The sequence below is a fragment of the Mchenga conophoros genome, linkage group LG22 (genome assembly GCF_057382185.1).
Source record: "Mchenga conophoros isolate Kocher_MC1m ecotype Shallow Benthic linkage group LG22, M_conophoros_male_GT1.1, whole genome shotgun sequence".
Taxonomy (NCBI): Eukaryota; Metazoa; Chordata; class Actinopteri; order Cichliformes; family Cichlidae; genus Mchenga; species Mchenga conophoros.
In genome coordinates, this window is record NC_140546.1 from 18,520,443 (window position 1) to 18,539,229 (window position 18,787).

At 43.1% G+C, this 18,787-nt stretch overlaps 1 protein-coding gene across 2 annotated transcripts in view; it reads left to right on the forward strand.

Annotated features, from left to right (window-relative positions):
- The window catches only part of jarid2b (jumonji and AT-rich interaction domain containing 2b), a 106,855-nt gene extending 88,264 nt beyond the window's left edge, over window positions 1–18,591 (forward strand). Inside the window, exons 7-18 of one of the 2 annotated variants that reach the window (XM_085262942.1) lie at window positions 2,835–4,287; window positions 6,395–6,999; window positions 9,032–9,124; window positions 9,417–9,535; window positions 9,696–9,766; window positions 9,905–10,019; window positions 10,180–10,285; window positions 10,401–10,583; window positions 11,216–11,346; window positions 11,712–11,898; window positions 15,556–15,663; window positions 15,937–18,591. In XM_085262942.1, coding sequence (XP_085119068.1) covers window positions 2,835–4,287; window positions 6,395–6,999; window positions 9,032–9,124; window positions 9,417–9,535; window positions 9,696–9,766; window positions 9,905–10,019; window positions 10,180–10,285; window positions 10,401–10,583; window positions 11,216–11,346; window positions 11,712–11,898; window positions 15,556–15,663; window positions 15,937–16,170 — 3,405 coding nt within the window. In that variant the 3' untranslated portion in view covers window positions 16,171–18,591. The remainder of the gene's footprint in view (window positions 1–2,834; window positions 4,288–6,394; window positions 7,000–9,031; window positions 9,125–9,416; window positions 9,536–9,695; window positions 9,767–9,904; window positions 10,020–10,179; window positions 10,286–10,400; window positions 10,584–11,215; window positions 11,347–11,711; window positions 11,899–15,555; window positions 15,664–15,936) is intronic. The other variant, XM_085262943.1, reaches the window with a different exon arrangement.
- The last annotated feature ends 196 nt before the right edge of the window (window positions 18,592–18,787 follow it).

Consider the following 18,787-nt stretch of genomic DNA (forward strand, 5'->3'; position numbering starts at 1 on the left):
GCAAAGCTTTGAAAGGGTTAAACTTTCTGCTGTCTTATTCTATCCTCTGGCTGGCCTCCTCTCGCTGTCTATCTCCCACCCCACCCCCGCCTTCTCAGGGCCTGCTCCTGCAGATATTGTGTGTTAAAAATCTTCCTGGCAGGCCTCAGCTGGGCTATAGCAACACATGATGTCATCTAGACCCACCTCCTTTCCCCCTCCCTCTCCTTCCCACTCACGTGCAAATGAACAGTCTCCGGCTGCCTGCCTCCTGCCTCTGTGTGCTCTATTTTTTTTCCTTTTGGCTCTTTATTGTCTCTCTTATTCTGTTCGTCGTTCTTTTCATTTCTCGCTGCCAGTCGCTATTAGAAGTGAACCTTTCTTTCTTTCATATTCTACCTCATCATCACTCTTGCCTTCCTCCTTTTCCACCACACCAAATAAAAAGTGAGGGAGACCTGCTGAGAGCCCCCCCCCCCCCCCCACCCTTTTTAAGCGAGGCGGTCCTCTGAGCCCTCTTGTGGCAGGAAGGTGTCATGACAGTTTTGTTGTCTCTCACATTGTCAGCAAAAGTTGCTGATTAGATATGACAAACACTTCCCATATTTATCCTGCAGCTTTATGACAGACAGCTGTTTAGACATCGTTGTTGCCCTAAATAACCTGTTGCCTGAAACTTTTCTTATCTGTGGATATATTCTTTTTAGTAGTCAAGTTTTGGAGTCGTAGGAGTTTTTTTTTTTTTTTTTTTTTTTTTGTCACTGTTTATCTCATGAAAACAGCGTTTTAGCCGGCAGACTTACTTTATCTGCTCCTATTTCTACTCAATCTGCATTTACTCCTCCCTCTGCCTTGTCCCCCTGTTTTATTTTTGGCGTTATTTTCCCTCCATTGTGAGAAGAAGCGTTTGTGTATGTAGGGAGACGGGGGGAGTGATTGACGGAGGCAGGGTTAGGTTTCAGTTCCCCCTTATCTTTTAATGGCCTGGTCTTTGTGTCGGCCCCCCACCACCTGAGGCAAACACAATACAATCCACACACACACACACACACACACACGTGACACGAGAGCCCTTCAAAGGCGAACCTGTCAATGGACCGGCTGTCACCTCCCTCCTGTGGCGCCCTGGCTGTGATTGATAACTCCATCCTCTCCCATCCTCCCTCCCGCCTTGTTCATGTGGTCCACCTCCAGCTAGTCCAAACAGACAGACGCAGCAGAATGACAGCAATAAAATACAGACGCATTTTGTTTTTCATGTTTTCTAATGAAAAGCAGGGCTCTCATGTGTTGTGTACAAATCTGCCTAGCCGTGCTTTGAATGCATGACTTTGAAACATGAGAAAAAAGACATACAATAAAATCATGTTGGCTTGTATTTGAAGGAGCTTTCACTGGTATAACTACAGAGCTGTGATCCCCACTTTACCATTTCATACAAGCAAACAGGGATCTTTAACTCTTAAGATCTTAAGATTTCTTATCATTCTCATGTGTAGGCTAACCAAAAAGAAGGTAAAAGTAGAGCCCTGACAGATATTAGCTTTTTGCCAATAGATATTGGTATTGGTACTAAAATAAAGTGTTTATACTTTGGCCTAGAGTGCAAGGGATGTTTTACTCCACAGACACCTCTAGCAGCTTTTAAGGTGGGATGAGAGGGGATAATGTTCTGAAATATGTATAGAGATGAAATACCTTTGGGGGGAGGGGAAAAAGAGACAGGCAGGAAATAAAGCTATGAAGAGAAATGTGAGTGAAAGCTGGACAAATAATGGGCACATCAGAAAGAGCCACGCTCTAATGGGAAAATAGACAAAAAAAACAACACAGTTTAACATGTGCTGAGGCAGCTGTAGAGCTCTTTGAACTGAGGGAGAGGGTGGCCATGTTTCTTCCCACAGCTGCATCCCAGTATGCTAGCGGTGGAACTAGACACCACTGTACCAAACCTCAGATCTACAGCTGGTGGTTTAAAGACTTAAACACACATGGGCTCAATATACACTCACTTGCTTCTCCATACTTCTCCATCATGTCCATTAAAACACCTTTTTACCCCAAAAAATGAAGTCTGGCATTTTTAAAAAAGCGATAGCCAAATAAAAGGCTATTTTTATACGTCCTGATGGGATTTTATTCCATCCCAGTGACCCCACCTTCTACCTCATACTGTCCAGCCATCTGCTAGCAGAAATCAAGGAGCCATCCCTGCTTTCCATTTCATGTCTGCCATCTCTCTCGCTCTCTCTCTCGCTCTCTACTCGCTCTAAACTGTTGTTTATCTCAGGATGTAGTGGCTTTGGTTTTGGTTTGCACATATCCTTTGCTGAATCTCAGTCGTTGTGCTGAGAGCAGTCTACAAAAGTGCAGCAGATTTTAAAAGTATAGTAATCTAGACAGTTGATTGGCTCCCTAATGAATAGCGACGGTTTCCGCAAATAGCTTTGGTCTGACCAGCCAAATGTTTTACTGCACAGCTAGCATCTGAATGTTTGGCCTCTTCATAGCATGGAGTGTGGGTGCGCCCACGCCCCTGCATGTGTTGGCTTGTACATTCTGATAATTTTATTTTCTCTCTCTCTCTCTCTGTGTGTGCGTGTGTGTGCGTTTTGGGAAAATCATTTATACTATGTTAGCTGTAATAGTGTTTTTAACAATGAAAGGAATCTGACCTGACAACAGCAGTTCTGTTCTGTTTAAACTCGGTCAGCATGCCACCCACTGTTGTTTCTTACAATGAGTCCTTTTTCTAAAACAGACGTACTGTAGTCACATGATTGTTGTAAGATTGGTCACTCTATGACATCTAACATGTCTCAATTGTCTCTCCCTGCTTCTTCTGTGCATCTCAGGTTTCTAAAGTAAACGGGCTGACACGGGCGGGCTCGGCACAAGCCGTCAATGGTGCCAAAAAGAGCCGCGACTTCCGACTGCCCTCCAAAACTGTGAAGAAGTACACAGCCACCGTGTCCAAGGGCCACGTCACCTACACCAAAGCCAAACAGAAAGAACTGGGCAAGAAAACCAAACTCAGCAGCAGCAACAAACACAACAGCGCCGCCTCGGCACCATCGTCAGCGAACAATCACAATCAGCACAGCCAGCCAGCAGCCAGCAATGGGCTGGCCAACTCAGGAAAAGCAGCGGCACCAGCCCACCACAGCAATGCAAAAACCCGCAAACAGGTGCTACTATCCAATGGGCTGCACAATGTGGCTGCCGGCGGCCGTCCCAACGGCAGGCTAAATGGGCAGCGGCACAACACCCTGGCCAAGGAGGATGCACAGAAACTGTGCCAGCAGGGCCAGGGGGAGTGCCATGGTCGAGAAGGACTGCGGAACTCCAAGCGGCGTCTGGAGGTGCTGCTCAACTCGGTGGGGACGGGGGTGGTTGAGCACAAAGCCAAAACGCATGGCACTGAGGCCAAGAAGGCCAAGCTCCAATCCACTCCTTTGGAGACCCGCAGCAGCAGCAAGAAGGTGGCCAATCAAGAGAAAGCTACCACGCAAAACACCTCGTCTACCACTCCAATTTCTAATGGACACGAATCAGAAACACCCCCTTCTCCTAAACAAACTCAACCTGTTACCCCACCTCCATCTTCTACTCTCCCTCCTCAACAAACCCTGCCTCCTTCTACACCAGCAGCCAACGCGGAGCCGGTGAACCAGCGACCTAAGCGGGCATCGGCTGGCAAGCTGATGTTGATACGACAAGCACAGCAGCAGCAGAGCAGGTCCCATGGTCGGAGTGCCTCCTCCCCCTCATTAGGCCAGAATCACTCACCGAACCCCAGTCACGTCAGCACTACCTCAGACCCCCAACAAACCTCTGTGTCCTCCTCCACCTCTTCTCCTCTTACTTCCACCAACAGCCCTGGACAGCTCAAACCGGCAGCATTGCGGGCTGTTGACCGTGACAAGGAGTGGGAGCGTGAGAAAGAGCTGACGCGTCAGAAGGAACGCGAGCAAGAGAAGGAGTGGGAGCGCCACCGGAGTAAGCCGGAGGGCTGGGCAGCCCTGGGTGAAGTCCCCATTTTCCGGCCGGCTCCAAGGGAGTTTCAGGACCCCCTGGTGTACTTGGATGCGGTGAGGGAACAGGCTGAAGTGGCTGGCATGTGCCGTGTGGCGCCACCACCAGACTGGCGACCAGAGTGTAAGCTGAGCGAGGAGATGCGTTTTGTTACACAGGTGCAGAGAGTCCACATGCTGGGCCGGCGCTGGGGCCCCAATGTGCAGCGGCTGGCTTGCATCCGCAAGCACCTTAAATCTCAGGGCATTACCATGGATGAGCCACCTGTCATTGGTAAGTGAACACGCACATGTGTATGTGAATGTACAGTAGCAGTACTGTATGCTAGGGTGTTAAGTGTAAGATGCTGTGTTGTTTGTTTGGAGTTGACTTTTTTTTTTCTTTAGGGATGTTAAAGCTCTGCAAAATTGCAAGCTGCACCTGAACAGTCTAAAATGCTTAGTTGGCTGACCGGGCTTTTTTTTTATTTTTATTTTTAAACCCTTGTTTGCAACACATTTGCAAAAATGCCAGCTTAGCATGCCCACAAACAAGGAGCAGCTGCCTCAAAAAGTCTTGACCATGATGATGCCACATGTGTTTTTTATTTATTTATTTTTTCTGGCACAACTGAACATAAAAGTCAGAAGAGCTGAAGATCCAGTGAATTGTTGTTGTTTCTGGTCACACAGTGCTTTCATATTGCTGAAGGGGGAACTCAGAATTGCTGATTCTTTGTGTAAGCATGAAAAATAAATGGTGTGATGTGGTGCAATGACATAGTTTGTGCCATTTAGAATCATACGCTGATTTCTGTTGCTGCATTACTGAATTCAAGCACTGTTCATTCATTTCATTGTCTGATTGCCTGCCGACCAATAAGAACGGACTTGATTTTTCAGAAGGCCGTTAAAGAAACATGAGATATGTTTCAGAGGGAGAAATGAGTGCGACAGCAATGTTATAGCATGAGAGAATATGATGTGATTTAGTTTTTATTTTTTCTATATGAGAGAATGTAAAGCTGTTCTATCATACTCCCGAATGTATTTATGAAACTGTAAATGAGCATATTGAGCATGTAAAGTATGTGCAGAGTTTGAGTGATGAGTGATAGGCCACAGGTTTCTTCCTGCACACTGTCACGTAGAACCAGAGCTTACTTTCTAAGAGTGATTATTAGCAAACAAGTAAACAGACATAAACACAAGCACACTCAACCCAGTCAAAACATGGCTATCCACATCCCTCAATAAACAATTTCTTTATAGGAAAAAATGTGCAAGTACAGGTTACAAAATAGCAACATCTGCTCAGTACTTTATCGACGCACACACAGAGTATGGTTTGTCACAGACTCCTAATTTAATTTCTCCTGGATCCTGGTCTTTCACATGTTGCTGTTTATGGTGATAAGTACAACAAAGAAGATGATTTACAATCACAAAAACCTTTGTATTCTGCAGTTTAACTGTGGTTTGGCCTCCTTTGCTCTATAAAACTGTTTACTGTGACACTTATGCACTACTTATTGTTTCCGTTGATATCACTGGTTCTCCGAGAGCTTCAGCAGTATTCGACCTGATTTGTATCTCGCCGTTTTATAGATGACAGCAACAATGTGGAACATATCAGAAAGGAGCCTGGCGGCCAATGAAAACAATATTTCTCTCAGATTGCTCAGTCACCTTCTATTTCTCATGATGACATAAGCGTTTTATGAGCATTTAAACAGCCTCGGGTCGGGACGGAAATCCAATGTGTGAGCTTTGTGCATGTGCAAATTCTCATGTGTGCAAACAAGTGGCTGTTTAGTTTTGCCCTGGTTGAGTTTGTGCAGTCTCTTGTGCTGTGTGTAGCTTTTATATACAGCTGAATACAGATTAGAGCCAGGGCTAGAGTGAGGGCTGTTGGCCAGAGAAACCTGGCAGCCAACGGTCCACAGCGCAGCCAGCCAGGGTACCCTGGTTTCAAATGACTTCTTTTACTGTCCCCAGCAGATCAGTTCTACATTAACAGTAATTTGCGTCTGTGTTTGGCACAATGAAGGTTCAGATCCGTTTTGAAAGGTGGATTGGCTGTTTCAAATAAAATGAACTGGGCAGGAGGGAACGGCATGTTTAGCCAAAGGAGCAGATGACCCAAGATGGCATTCTTTTAGATTAGCTTGATTTCTGCGACTTTTTAAAAAGCGGAGTTTATATTAGTGAAAACTGAAAACTTCTTTATGTACACGACATTATTTTACGAGTCAAAATTGTTATTTTATGTCACTTTTTCATGTTAGCCTATGAAACAAATGTTCTGTTGAACGCACTCCAAAACCACCACTTGCCGCTGGTTTTTGTAAGTGCTGCTCATGTTCTCCTCTTACTGAACCTTCCTTTTCTGCTCCATGCAGGTGGCTGCGAAGTGGACCTGTCTCGTTTTTTCCAGCTCATCAATGACATGGGCGGCATGCAGCAGGTGATGGACCTGAAGAAGTGGACCAAGCTCGCCGACCTCCTGCGCATCCCCAAGTCTGCACAGGATCGGCTGGCCAAGCTGCAGGAGGCTTACCTGCAGTACATCTTGTCCTACGACTCACTCGGTGCTGAGGAGCGCTTGAGACTGCAGACTGATGTGCTGCAGGAGAAAAAGGACCTGGAGTCTCGCCGCGGCCCTCTGGAGGGCCTCGCAGATTCTTCAGCGCCTGGCGCTTTCTCTCTGCCGCGCTACGAGCCCAAAAACGGGCTCGTTGGCGGGATAGTGGGAGGGGCAACAGGAAACCACCGCACCAATGGAGTGTATCACCATCTGAAGGAACTGGAGGCTCAGGTCAAAGCAGGCCGGCGCCGGCTCTTCGCTCAGGAAAAACAAGGCAAAGAGGACAGGCAGCATGCGGAAGAGCAGGAGGTGGAGGACAGGGGTGTTCTCAGTGACCAGCACAAATGTATTTACAAGGTGAGGATGAAGACGACACTTGCTGTTTATGGCACACATTTGAAGCATACAGACAAGAGGCACGTAAGTTTACCTTTTGTTATTGCTTATGCATACGTTTCTGCTCTCTGCACTTTTCTTGTGATAAGTCATTACATGCTGTTAACACCTTTTGTCTCTTATTGACCTGCTGTTTAAAGATCAGCTCCAAGGCATGGAAACAAGTGACGTCTACCTTATTTCCTTATGTTATGGTCGCCCTTAGTATTATTTTCATACCACTTTGGCAGGCATTGTTGGGTTTCTTTTACTCCTTTGGTCCAACCTGATGTACATTGTCTTGTTTATATGGTAAATGTGCGGTTGGAGCGATCTTTTCTGGCCTGTCGTCAGTGCCAGAGCACCTTTTTAGAGAGACTTCAGTGAATCGAGATATATATCGCTCATGAGGTGTAAACATTCAACACTTAATTTGACTGTTTCCTCTGTCACATCTTAAGCGACCAAATGTACACCCTGTTTGCTTGTGCTATATATTGTTTTCAACAAAGTGGATTTCACTCGGAGACATTGTTGGGATGTTGTTAACCACACAGATGTGAGTGCCTATTGAATTTTCTTACTGTGCTCTTGGTAACAATATCGTGCTGTTAACTGCCACAGTTCGTGGTTTGTTTAAGCAAACCTCAGAAGTATGCACACCTGCTTTTACACAGAAATAGTTGGGCCATTGAAGTGAGGGGCCGGCAGTTTTATTTTCTTGTGGTTTTGTTTTAATATTTCTGTGCAGCTGTGTTTGGTAAGGTGGTCTGTAGAGTTGCTCATGTGTGTATTTGTGGACCACATAAGATGCATTTCCCCAGCCCGCTTGCAGGCCTGCTGATTATGGCTGGCTGAAAATGTAGGTCAGAGAAATGGCAGCCCCCAAAACAGCGCGTACCCATCCCCCCCACACTTCCAAAGCCCCGCCTCCACAAGCTTTCATAACCCTTCAGCTCCTTGCGTCCAGCCCTCTCCTCATGGCTTCTCTCCTTCAGCCCATGTCCTTGCTCTCAGCTATTTTCCCAAATATCCAGTCCTCTCCACAGCCCCCCACCCCCACCCAGTTTCTCTCACTCTTGCCAAATTCTCTGCGTACCTATTCGACCCCCAGTAGTTTGTGCGCATGTGGAAATTTGAAATTGTTCACTCTGTGTGCACAAAAATGGGCCATGTGACTGTTTGTGTACATTTATTTTGAAGCAGCATCTTGGGTCGAAACTGTAATTAAACTTTCTGTGTTCACTCACTGCACAATACCCCACCCATCTCCAATCTGGATCTCATTTGATTTTTTTTTTCTGTCCTTTCCTTTTGGTAACCAAATCCCTCTGTATGTACACCCCCCCCCCCCCCCCCCACCCCCAACAAACGTGACCCTGTAGTTATACAAGTACTGCTCAGTGCACAGTGACATGTGAATGGCTGTCACTGTCCTGACTTGGAAGTCCTGTCAAAACGTGACTCATCACTTTTTTGCAGAGCTCAGATTTGTGGCTATTATTCATCACAAGTGCCCCCCAAGAGGAGCTTATGTTTCACTTTTTCGATCGAGAGGACAAAGTGCACGTCTAGGGTGTAATTAACTGTAATTACACTGGGAAAAAGCTCGAAAAAGCGCCGCTACTGAATGACAAAAAGTCTTGTCGGTGCACCAGACTGTAATTTAACTGCATTGTTTCACAACCCTGAAGCTAGTGCAATCATAAAAAGAACTAAGTCAGATAGTACTTGCAAACACATAAGAGGGAAAAAGAAGAAAAAAACAAAATGTCACTGTGAACATTAGGAATCCACAAGGTCAAACTTCAGCCTGGTCTGCACATCTTCAGGCTCAGAGTTGGCAGATTTATGGTCACCTTCAAAGATTCTGTGTAGCAGGGTGTCAGTGGGAGAGGGTCAAGTCCAGGGGAATTGTGTCTCACACTAACAAAGGGAGTAGAGATCCTTATAGAAACACACACAGTCAGATATGCAATGTTTTATCCTTATCGCCCTCCATTTGACTTCTTGACTCATGCATCATGGGAAAAATAGATTCCACTGATGATTAATCTTAAATTCATGTGATTTGCAGGGGAAATCGGTGTCTTTGACCAACTTCTTCAGGATAGCGCGGAACACCATGACCATGTGCTTTAACAAGGAACCGTCTGCTGCTGAGGTTGAGGTTAGCATCCTGTCATCTTTATCAAACATCATCTTCATTATCTAAAGTAGCTTTCAGTGTTAAATCTTTGTTGTAATTACTTTTTTTTAAATGAGAAAACATTTAGCCCTATCAAATAATACATCTGTTAATGAAATCAAGCAGACCGTAACTAAGATCATTTTTAAAAGGTGAGTTGGTTTCTTCTCGATGTCAGCTACCAGCATGACTGACCATGAGGCACACCCTGAATCCTGTACTCAGTTTCATGCATACTTTCTCTTACTAGTTTTCTGTTTTTGTCCTCTTGCAGCAAGAGTACTGGAGGATTGTGGAACAGAGAGATTGCCATGTGGCAGTGCATTGTGGGAAGGTGGACACCAGTACACATGGCAGTGGTTTCCCCACAGGAAAGTCAGAGCCATTTTCAAAGTAAGTGTTTCTCATCCATCTTATGAGTTTGGGTACATTTTTCTACCTGCAGCAAAGTCTTTACCTGATCACCGGTCAGATAAAACTTTTTAACAGTCAAACTATCTGCTTCCTCAAAAGTCATTCTTATAAAAACGTCTTCTTTTCCTTCTTTCCTCAGACATGGATGGAACCTCAATGTTCTCCCAAATAACTCTGGATCCATACTGAGGCATCTGGGTGCTGTGCCTGGTGAGAATTATTTTCATAGCACAGTCTGTACGTAGATGGTCTGTGTTATCTTGATCACTCCAGATGTTTGAGCCGTTTCTGTTGTTTAGCCTGCAGATATTAATGTTTCTGTCTCACTTAACCTTCCTGTCTCTACAGGGGTGACCATTCCCTGGCTAAACATTGGCATGGTCTTTTCTACCTCATGCTGGTCTCGAGACCAAAATCGCCTTCCATATATTGATTACTTACACACTGGTGCTGATTGCATTTGGTAAGTATGCACAGAGGCGTTGTCTCAGTGTAAGTGTGTGCACCAAAAACTTGTTAATATGGTAAAAATGTGTAAAATTAGACGAGAGAACTAATAGACTTGAATAAAGGAAAACTAAGTGAAAAGTTTGAAACTGATGTCTGTGTGTGTGCTCGGACAGGTATTCTATCCCTGCTGAGGAGAAGGCTAAGCTGAACAAGGTGGTCCATACACTGCTTCAGGCCAATGGCACGCCAGGACTAGAGATGCTGGAGAAGAATATCATGGTAAGTCTATAAAAATCCATTCACATATATTTTAACTGGAAGGAAGCGATGCTTTTGATCCTAAAACTTTGCAGAGTCACTTGGAAATGTAACGCCGTTTATTTCACTCTTCCAGATATCTCCAGAGGTGCTGTGCCGTGAAGGCATCAAGGTTTATCGTACTGTCCAGCGGAGTGGCCAGTTTGTGGTCTGCTTCCCCGGTGCCTTTGTCTCTAAAGTGTGCTGTGGCTACAGCGTGTCAGAGACGGTGCACTTTGCCACACCACACTGGATGAACCTGGGTTACCAAGCCGCAAAGGTCAGCATATAAATCAGGGCCGACAAAGCTGAACCAAAGGCCATTTCGATGAATAATGACACATTTTACATCACTGTTTGTTTTTATTTCGCAACAGTGCTGTGGACTGCAGCTGTTAAAGATTCAATTTGGGTAGAGGTGATTAACACTGAAATGAACTTAATTCAGCCGGTGTTTTGACCTTTGAGTTCTGTTTCATGTTTGTGAGCGTGAGAGAGCTCCCGAGTAAACCTTTGGCTCGTTGGACTTCATTATAGCTGCAATAGAGGAGAAGAAAATGTTCCCCATTGTCATTATGGGCATAACAGTGATGGAAGTACATCTACCTTCAGCAATGCTATCATACCCACAGCCACATTAAGATTACCCTTCAGGGTAATGTGACATTCATAAAATGTGCTGCACTGTGGAGCACTGCCTGAAACACGCTCTTGCAAATTACAAACATTTTTAGTGAGGAATCATAGGAGAGGATGAGAAACATTGATCTTGGTTACACTACAAATATTCTCTTTGTTATACATTGTCAGCATTCTTGGAGTATATTAGTCCACACCTTTATATTTTGGCTGAAAGCTGGACAAAAATAGATATTAAATGGCTGATTTTTTGTTTGTTTTTTCCACTCACAGGACCTGAAATGTCGTTGTATAGCCAAACCATTCTCAATGGAGAAGCTACTGTATCAGATCGCCACAGCTGAGTCCAAGAGGGACAACGGCCTACTCCTCACCACCATCTCCACCCTTCTCAAAGACCTCAGGTATGATGCAACAACTCATACAAACGACAAACACGGCAAAGCTACAAATCCAGTTTTATTAGATTTCTAAAGATCGCCACATCAAACACTGCCTATTATGTATCAAACTTCTGGGTTTTGTTTGAGTCAGCTTATGTTCATAAGATAGGTGTGGTCTAATTCACCTTATAATGACTAAATGTACCGTTGTTGTAAAGGAAGAGGAATAAATTGTGATTGAAGTTGGCTATAATACAATTATATCCATTGTGTTACTGTACTGAGATCTGAGTAAGTGCCATTCTCTGTAAGCTCCACTCTGATAGTTTCCCCTTGATAGCAGCAAACTTACTTCCGCTCTCACTCAGAGTGTTTTTGTCCATCAGGAACATAGAGATGCGCCAACGTCAGGAACTTTACAAGGCAGGTTTGCTCTCCTCTGCCCGTTATGGCACACACGATGGCAGCCTGGGACCCATCGAGGGACGTAAGAAGCCTCGCGGCAAATGGCTGACACTGGAGTCCTCAGAGAGGCGCTGCCAGATCTGTCAACATCTCTGCTACCTGTCCATGGTGAGAGCACAACGCCCAGGGGTTTAACATGACAGTGTGTCAAATGTTAAATGGTTTGGGTTCAGTTTACCTGCAAAGGACTTCCTTCCTTCCTTCCTTCAAGTCAACATATTCATCCTAAATATTTATAAATGAAATCCTACATCTGGTTAGTGTGGCTGTAATTGTAGGTCTCTTACTACTCGACCTGCTTTAGTGATAATGTTTCGTATAATAATAGTACCTTTTTTGTTGTGCTGGAGGCCAGGCTTGGTGAATTGGAGGCATGGCTCCACACCGTTGAAAGTAAACCTGCAGCTGTAATGGCTAGCCAGGCCCAAAGTAGTTTAGCTGTCACCCAAATGCACTGCCGGGAAGAAAGGCCGGCTGCTGCTGGAAGGAAGCGCAGTCCGAAAGAGAAGCCCTTGGTACACAACTAGCACGTTCAAAATTCTAACCATGTGTTTTTTTCCACTCAGCGACACCTGCAGAGAAAAAAACTCTGGTCATTGGCAGCTTCATACTTAGAAACGTGAACCTGCAGACTCCAACAGCAGAGCATTTGTTTGAACTAAAGATAAACGTAGATTTACTTAGACTGTAATTCAGATTGAAAGTAATGGCATCCAGTTGTTTTAATCACAAGTCACTAAAACTAACATTGAGTTAGTGTGTGACTTTACTAACAGCGTCTTCTCCCCAGTCTGACCTGGGTTGACATGCATAGCTGGATGTTGTCTTTTAGCTGCAGGCTGTCTGGGAGGTGTCCAGCAAACAATATGGGCTTCGTGGGTAACTGGAAAACTTTCTGTGGAAAACATGGTCTTTTTTAGAGAGACTCAAACCATCCTACTATGGGTGGTGCAGCTCTCATCTCTATGAATGTTGCTGAATTTATTAAAAAACAAAAATCATGTGTTTGATTCTGGATGATCTATGCAGAGTCAAGCACAGGAAGCAGAGCTGCATTTGTAAGCTGTGTACACACTGGAAGGGTTTTGCAGCAACAGCAGAGATCACAGAAACAATATCTGAACACTATTTGGTGCAAAAACTGCTGACGACACAAAGTGGGAGGGATCTGCAATAGATTGTATTCAACTTCAAAGCGACCAGTTGAATAGACTATTAGTGAGAGTGAAGAATACAGTTGGTTGACGTATGACCTGGAAGTCAATACATTAGAGGGTCACCTAGGCAACCGGAGCCTGAAAAGTCTGCATGCGACCAACGATCAGCTTCAAAGCGATGCACGATGAGTCTGAATCTGAATCAAATCTTTATTTCAAACATATTATTTAAAAAAATGTTAATAAACAAAAAATAATTTTTTTTGTTTATTAACAAAATGGTCAGTATTTTTTCCATCACTTAGAAAAAATACTGACCTTTTTCCATTCAAAGGGGAGTAGGAGGAAGTAAATGCTTACAAATTTCAACCCCTATTAGCAAATCGCTTCCAGTATGTATGCAACTTTACACGTCTCTCAGCAGCTTCCCTCCCCCTCCAAACTCACAGAGACCATCTGCTCCCAGAAATATATGAAAACTATTTCAATAGAGCAAAACAATTGAATATTGATTTATTTTTTATATTAGGACTCTCTCAAAGTCCCTGTTAGTAAATGATGTAATAATCGATCAACATGTTGATTTATTTTCTGTTACACTTTAAGTTTAAATGAAGGCAGTGATCTCTCACTCTAGTTTATTAATCCCGCAAAGACTCAGACAGCTGTAATTATCCTTAGCCTTAAACAGTTGAACTGTAAAAGACAAAAAGTTTCTGTTGGCAGATTTATGCTTGTAGATGATGAAAACAACAACTTCAACACTGTGTTTAATTCATTACTACCCTCAACTCAATATTTTGATCACATTCTTGACCTTGTCCCGACATATTGCATAGGAACTGAGCATTTAATGTATTTCTCAAAAAACCTCTTTTGTTTAAAATATGAACTACAGCGCTCTGGAAAACATTTCTATACAGTAGATGTCTATACAGAGGATACGATAGAGGATCTCTTAATCTTAATGTGTGACTCCCTGGTACAGTTCACACAGATGGTGGAAATTAGGGATCCGCTAATTTAGAAGACTGTCATCTGGCCTGGAAAAATAGCTTGATTCCTTATGAAAAACAAGTCCTCAGTAAAGCTAGGCCATCATGCTGTTTGTCACTGATAAGACAAAAACAGGAACAACCCCATGTTTCTTCTCAGCGCTAGTCAGGCTAATCAGTTTTTCAGTTCTGTTAGCTATCAGTAATAATGACTTCACGAATTTCCTTTCAAATACAATTTTTACCATTATTGAAAAATGTCAGATGTATGATATTTAGAGTGCTTCTTGCCAATTGATCTCACTGAAGTAATTACTTCAAGTAAACATCAACATGTCTGTTAGACCCAATCGATCTATCGAATCATATCTGATGGATCCCAATTTGTGCATGTACATGGGGAGTTTTCGTCGTACACTGAAGTTATTCATGGAGTTCCACAAGGTTCTGTCCTGGGCCCAATACTTTAAATTTTTTTAAATGTTTTTGTTTTTTACGTTATATGTGGTTCCCTTAGGTTGTATTATTAGAAAACACTGCATACATTTTTTGTTGTTATGCAGATGATACCAAGTCATATCCATCTATGAAGCCAGATGATTCAAAAAGATTTGGTAATTTCTTAATTTCTACTTAAGAAAAAACTGAGGTTATTGTATTTGACCTTAAAATCTCTTATAGCCATGAAGTTACTTTAGATGGCATTACCTTGGCTTCCAAAAACACAGAAGAATCTTGGACTAATTTTTTTTTAAACTGGGATATATCGTTTAATTCGCACATTAAACACACATCTATTATTGGACTTTTCTAGAAGCTCCCTTAAAAGCCTTTAGGTGATTCTAAATGCCACAGCAAAGCTACTCACAGGGACTGGAAAGAGAGTGTGTATTTCTCCAATCCTGGCTTCTCTTCATTGGTGCCCCTCTAAATCCAGAGTTTAAGTTCGACTCTACCTGTGGTTCATAAAGTGTCCAGTATCAGATTGGATGATCCTGAAGCATCACTTAGTTATGCTGCTAAAAGCTGCTGAGGGACCATAATGCACTTGTTTTCCAGTGACCTCTTTTTCAATCCTGATGAATTTGTTTGCCAATTTTGCATATTAATTAACCTTTGTCTACTCTCTCCCGTAGCTTGTGCATTTTCCATGGCCTCTCTGTGCTCTCCTTTCTCTTCTTTCCCCTAACCCCCAACCGGTCGCGGTAGGTGGCTGCCCCTCCTTGAGCCTGGTTGCGCCAGAGGTCTCTTCCTGTTAAAAGGGAGTTGTTCCTTCCCACCGTCGCCAAGTGCTGCTCAAACGGGATCATCTGATTGTTGGGGTTTTCTCTATAGTATTGTGGGGTCCAGCACGAAGCGCCTTGAGGCAACTGTTGTTGTGAATTGGCGCTAGGAGTTGTTGTTTTTGTTTTGTTTGTTTTTTTCAGTTTGTACATATTATTCCTGCAGTATGCTCTGTAAGTTAAAGGTAACTTACTAAACATACTTAATACTACTGAGATAACAGTATAAGCATGATGAGTATGAGACATTATAGAGATTTATCAATATTTCCACTTTTCAGTAAGAAAATAAATTCTTTGTTTTACTAAAAGCCTTTTTTTCCCGTTTAGGTGGTTCGGGAGACTGACAATGTGGTCTTTTGTCTGGAGTGTGCCCTGCGCTATGTGGAGAAGCACAAATCCTGCAGAGGCCTTAAGATGATGTATCGATATGATGAGGTAAGCTACCATTGTGTGGGTCTGCTATGCTTCCATTCTCCCTCTGTCCAGATGGGGGAGACATCAGCTAGCTTTTCACACCGCTACTGAAAATGTTTATACTGAGTTGTACCTGTGGTGTAATCAGACTTTCAAATTTTTATTTATGTTTTTTTAACAGTAGACACACCTGTACTTTGCCATATTCCATTTTACCTTCTGCTCTTGATTTGTGTGCATTTGCTTCATTACCACCTTTTTTCTCACTTTTTTCTGCTTCCTTTTGCCACACAGGAGCAAATCAACAGTTTGGTGAGCCAGGTGTGTGGACGAGCCATGTTGAAGAACGGAGGAAGCATCGACGCTGGAGGAGTCATTGTTAGTGGCGGAGGAGGGGACCCCTGCCACGGCTTAAGCCCTGCCAAAGCATCGCCAGCCAAGCGAGGACCCCGAAAACGCGCCACCGTAGAGGTGTCTCTGGCCCGCCTGTCGTCCAGCCACATGCCCAAGGCCGCTGCCGTGTCCTGAGGCGGGACGCCTCAACATTGCCACCCATGTGTGCTGTGCCCACATCCCACCACACCCCCTCCACTTCTCTGAATCCCTGTGTTTTTGTTTTTCCACAGTAAGCAGGATCACTATCAAACCGCTCCTTCTTCACCGCCCGATGTTAGAGATTGTTTTTGAGCTTTGAAGACCCCCCTTGCCTGACCTCAGTCTCCATCTCTTTAATAAGCAAGAGATTCTCCTCTCCTTTAGTAATGACAGGCTTGTTATAAGGAAAAGGAACTAAAAAGAGAAAAGCAAGATGTCTTTTTTGCACTAGTGTGAAAGAAGAATTTGTTTTTATTTTGGATGATTTTAGAACACACACACCTCTCTCTCTCCGAGTCAATATTGAAAGCATTAAGTATAATGTTCACAGACTTGACAGGCCTCATTTTACCCTTTAGCTCCACCTCCACCCTTCCTCAGCTGATAGGAGGTTACAATAATTACCTTTTTCTTGCATCACTCTTTCCTGCCTTCCTCTCACCCATGATACTGATACATCACATGTCCCTCAACTGTGAACACAGGAGGAATGAAAAGGCGGCCTTCCCCCCACTCACCACCGCTCCCTCCCTCCCATGATTTTGTGAAATGAAAATGACATCAAGTAGTTGCCCAAAGTTTCTCTCTGTCCTTTATTTGAGGAAGAGGAATCACTTTTAATGTATTCTTGATGCAGTTCCTGCCTATTTTTTCTTTCTTTTTAATGAAATGTGGGTTGGAGATGCAAGGTAAAAAAAACTTGAAAGACAGATGATGTTGGTTTACTGTTGGTTGGCTACAATTTGTTTTTGTTTTTTTCCCCAAGTTCAGTTTATGAATCTTAGCTTTCTTTTTTCGATAGTTTTGTTTTGTCGTGAGAAATTTTCTGTGTATATTTTTTATTTTTGTCATCATTGTGGACGTTTTCTTTTTTGTTTTCTGTTCGTCGGCGGACGTGAGAGGGGCAGAGCTGCAGCTGCTTGACCTGTGAAAAGGTCACCTCACTTCCTTGTAGTATGGAGGGATCCCTTCTTCACTAGCAAGTGGAAATGGTGCCTGATACTTAGCAAGGAGATCCATTTTATTGGTGCTGTTGGTTATAATTACTGTATAACAACACAAAATTCTTTTTAAAGGAGGAAAAAAAAAATCTGGGGGTTGGCGCCTGCTATTGGTTCACTCTGCTAGCTCACGCGCCCCCCGACCCCCACAGGGCAGAAAGGCTCGTCGGGCTTTTCTGGTTCTAGATGTGCAATCGTGTTAACATTCCATTCTTCCAGTCCTCTTGTTTCATCTGTACCAGTAAACATTAATATTATATTATATTATTATTATTATTATTTGGGGTTTTTTTAAGCTTTGTTGATCTAATGTGTTATCTCAAGTAGAGCCACTAGTCAAAGAGTGTAAAATGTGAAATATCAAATCCAAGTTTTTCTTTCTTCTACTGTCTTTTTTTATTTTTTTTTATTTTTTCCCCTTTCCAGATATATTAGTGATTTTTTTTTTTTCTTTTTTTAAGAGCGGAGAAAAAGCCCAACGCAAACAAACATCAACTTTTTTTTTGTACATAATCCTGTAAATTTCTTTAAATACTTGAGCCTTTTTTTCTGGGGTTGAGTAAGAAAGAAAGGAAGGACCAGAGAAAGAGAGAAAGTGTTCCAGAGGAGAGTGGTCGATGAAGAAAAAGCCTTACGTTTTTCCCTTTCTTCATCCATGTGAGTTTGACGCTTACAGGGTTGCTCTGGTAAATGTGTATAAAAATTTTAAGTGCTGCTTATATCGCTAAGAAAGAAGATATCGAGTAGCCAACGACTGCCCCCCCCCCCCCCCCCCCCCCCCTTTACCTGCCCCGCCTCCTCCCTGGCCTCCTGATCTAGTTTTGTTTGTTTAGCTTTACTTTTTTAAAGAAAAGGGAAAAAAATGATATGTTCACACAAAAAAATGGGTTTTTACATTTTCATTACTGAAAATTCAACAAAAATGTAGTAGCTACTCATGTTGCACTGAGCTTGCCAGTGGTGACTGTCAAGGAAAAAAAATCCTATAATCCAGTTTGTTGGTTGTTGTCCCTTGCAGAAGACTGAACTGTTTTAGGACTATTTAATGACATACCAAGTCGGGTGTTTTCAACATTTAAAAAAAAAAAGTGGTTGTCAAGTTTTTATGGCCTTACAATATATTTTATTCAGATGGGATTTTCTTTGTTTGTCCTTCAGTTATTTTTTTTCTTTGTTTTTTTCCTTCCTTTTCTACAGTATAAACTACTTTGCTCACAGTGGGGTCTTTGGTGACTTAATTTATTTGGTAACTCGGCCTTTCCCTTCATTCGGAAAGAGAGTCTCATGTTGGTTAAATTGACTGTTTTTTACTTTTGCAGTTTGTACTTAAGGTTTAATAAAAACTTACTGACAATTCACTGTCATTTCTTTCCAACCTGCTCGTGTGTCTCTTGGTGTGCTGATTTCCGACTGGATGGCGAGGAGAAACTCTCCAAACTGCGTCATAATTCACAGTTCAGAGATTTGTAACATTAGATGGATATTTTAGGGATGTGGAGACTCATTAGCCCTGCGACGGACTGGCAGTCAGTCCAGTGTATATTCCACCT